Source organism: Galeopterus variegatus, unplaced genomic scaffold (genome assembly GCF_000696425.1).
Source record: "Galeopterus variegatus unplaced genomic scaffold, G_variegatus-3.0.2 Scaffold4782, whole genome shotgun sequence".
Taxonomy (NCBI): domain Eukaryota; kingdom Metazoa; phylum Chordata; class Mammalia; order Dermoptera; family Cynocephalidae; genus Galeopterus; species Galeopterus variegatus.
This window is the reverse complement of record NW_007730893.1, coordinates 23654-26687: the sequence shown is the minus strand read 5'-3', so window position 1 is coordinate 26687 and position 3034 is coordinate 23654. Positions and strand designations below refer to the sequence as shown.

Here is a 3034-nt window from a genome sequence, read left to right as displayed (position 1 = left end):
TCCTCCCACGAGGCTCGAGATTTTCTTCTTTATACCACCGTTGAGCGCTGGCTGTCTCCGTTTGTCAGCGCTGTATTTAGCATGTACTGGTGGTGGCCACGCGCATTTGCAGGCAGGACGATGACCTCAGTTAGGGGCTTATTTGCAGGGTGGAACTCCCTGCGTTCACCACCCCTCTCCTGAGCTGCCTCCCCACCACTCCTCGGAGAGACTGGGGTTCTCCTTGGGATTAGGAGAGAAGTGGGGGACAAGGGAAGCCAGGGAAGCAGTTGGAGTTGGTGCCTTTGGAAGACACGCATCCCTTCTTTGTGCCCTGACTGTACAGAGCCAGACCTGGGCCTTGTGGCCTTCGCCACACTCGTGCTGTGCCATGGGGTGTCTGTAATGTGGAGCACGGGCAGTGTCCACAGGGAGATGGGATGTGGGCACATCCATGTAGCGCATGCACACCAGTGTGTACCTGGGTCTCCATGGACACACGCACCCTGTTGGAGCATGTCCACGTGTACCTGGATGTCGTCTGTGTGAGCCTGTACGTGGTCTGCTCCATGTCCACCTACCAGGCATGTGGTACATCTGTGCCTGCACAGGCATGTCATGTACATGTGTGTATGCGTGTGTGGGAGCGTGCTGGCCTGTGGGGGGCTGAGAAAGCTATGAAGTCCTGACGTGGGGCGTGTAGTGGCCTCATCCTGCTCTCACTCTATACCCACGTGGGGAGCCCACCCTGTGCAACCTTAGCAACCTGAGGGCGGGCCTGGTGTTGCCTGACTCCCGGAGGCCACGTGCTCAGAACGGCGTGCTAGCTAGTGCTTGGGGACAGAGGCTGAGGGGCCCACTTGCTTTGCAAATGCTGAGAGCTGTGCAGTCGGGTTCCCTCCCATGGGATGCTGCACGTGCGCATGGGGGGCTGCTCTCCCTCCCTGCTGTGGCCCTTTCCTTTCCAGTGTGCCTGATGTGGGGCTGCGTTCATTTCCTCTCTGCCGGGCCGGGCTGCCCAAAGACCACCCTGCTAGAGCAGAGGTCACGGGCTTGATCCGGCCCTGGCTTCCGGGGAGCACTTTCGGATGGCATCCTCCCCGGTGGTCTCGCGCGCTCCTCTGAGCAGGGCCTCCCGCCTGGAGGCTGGGGCCCGCCGTGGACCCCTGCGTGGTGGGATCTGGGCGGACCTCCCCATGCAGGGGCATGGGAGCTGGCTTGGCCAGCCGCTGGTCTCCGGGGGTGGCCACTCAGTCTGCGTCTGCTACTCTCCACAGGTCAGCTGGCCGCCGGCACCTGTGAGATTGTGACCCTGGACCGGGACAGCAGCCAGCCTCGGAGGACTATCGCCAGGCAGACGGCTCGCTGCGCATGCAGGAAGGGGCAGATCGCTGGCACCACGAGGGCCCGGCCCGCCTGTGTGGATGGTAAGAGCCACAGCCCAGGCAGCACACTGGGTGCTGAGAACGGCATCCCCCGGGGCGGCTGCGAGGGCCGGGTGTCCGCCCTGACATGGCCTCTCCCCAGGATGTCCCACCAGGGCCTCGAGCTCAGGCCGCTGGTCCTTCCGGCTGGTACGTGCAGCGCGACTGCTCCAGTGGGTAGCACTGGCTTGTTCTCACCATGCATAGTTTCTGGGGTGCAGCAGGGTGGCAGGGATCTGCCATCTCCAGGCATGCCCAGATGTGGGGTCCCTGCCGCACTTGCTCATGGGTGGGGATTTCCGGGTCGAGGCTGGAGCCAGTTGGTGTTGCTGCAGAGAGAAGGGCAGGTGGGCAGAGGGGGTCCATCTGCAAGATGGCCCAGGGCTCACGGGTGCCTGTTACATCTGTCCTCCTGTGGTTTCTGGGAAGGCTGCTGGTAAGGACCAGGACTCCCCACCCTGTGTGTCTGGCTGGTACCAGGCACCCATGTGCCCTGGGCTTGGTAGAAGCCGTGGCCCCATCATCCCCATGGCTCTGCGGATGAGCAGATGAGCCATGCTGTTGGCTGCTGGAGACTCCCCAGATGCCCTCAAAAATCGTGCTGCCAGTGAGATGTGCCGTGTTTCGATCCTTGCTTAATTAATGCCCAGAAAGGGCACTTTCCATGCGGTGGTACCATTGGGGATCTTCTATGGAAACAGAATCACAAATGGTCGTTAAGGGGAGGAAGGGGCCCCCTGCAGCTTCTGTCGCAGCATCCGACACGAGATCTGCTGCTGGAGAGGCCACTGTGTGTGCGCCACACCGAGTGACCTGCCCGGCCCCGTGGGGCTCAGCATGAGACCTGGGAACCCCACAGCCAGGACCTCCCTGAGGGCCACAGTGTGTCCAAGCTGGGGTTGGCATGGAGGGCTGGCACTGGAGCCAGCCAGAAACCCCACTCAGGGCCCCTGTTTGTCCCGAGCAGGCGGGGAGACCCCCTCTCTGGGGCAGACCTAGGAGGCTACTGTGGGCCTGGCCAGCAGCAGCTGTGTGTGCCACTCCAGGTGGCCTTGGGGTGAATGACCCCATGCTGGGGTGTGGGGGGCCTTGGTTCCAGGCACAGGAGTGGAATCACAGCCCAGCAGAGGGTGCAGGCAGGGAGGGCCGCCTCCCACGGGTGTCTGGCAGAGTCTCCTGTGGGACCTCCTCGTGGGGTGTAGGGAAACCATCAGCCTGAGTGGTGGGAGTGGGCTTGGGCTGCTGCGGGGTCTCCCTAGAGCCGTGTCCTGGGGGAGGGAGAGAAGCGAGTCCCTGCGGTGGCCACGGTGGAGATGGGCTGGGGAGGGACAGGGGCAGGGCAGACAGGGAGGGGCCGAGGTGCCCCTGCTGCAGCAGGGTGGGGGGCGGGGGACCTATGGCTGGCCTGGTGGCTTCTCCAGGCTGGGGTGGACTTCAGGGAAACTGTGTCCTTGGCCTCCTGCACCCAGAAATGGGTCCTGGTGTCCGACAGGCCGGGCCCACAGCCCACAAGCCGCTTACACTGCCCAGTTGTGGGGAGCATGGTCAGGGAGACCCTGAGTGATGTCTTCCAGGCATCAGCCCATCCATCCCCAGGGAGGGCGCAGTACTGGTCAGTGTCACCAGAGTTG

General features: G+C 63.2%; 1 protein-coding gene across 1 annotated transcript; it reads left to right on the top strand.

The window, feature by feature from the left end:
• Window positions 1–470: 470 nt before the first annotated feature.
• LOC103603770 (protein FAM19A4-like) lies at window positions 471–1553 on the top strand (the record flags this gene model as incomplete). Its single annotated transcript, XM_008588348.1, has 2 exons — window positions 471–570; window positions 1257–1553. Coding segments are annotated over exons 1-2 (397 nt in total), but the record flags the coding sequence as incomplete, so codon positions are not given.
• Between the last annotated feature and the right edge of the window lie 1481 nt (window positions 1554–3034).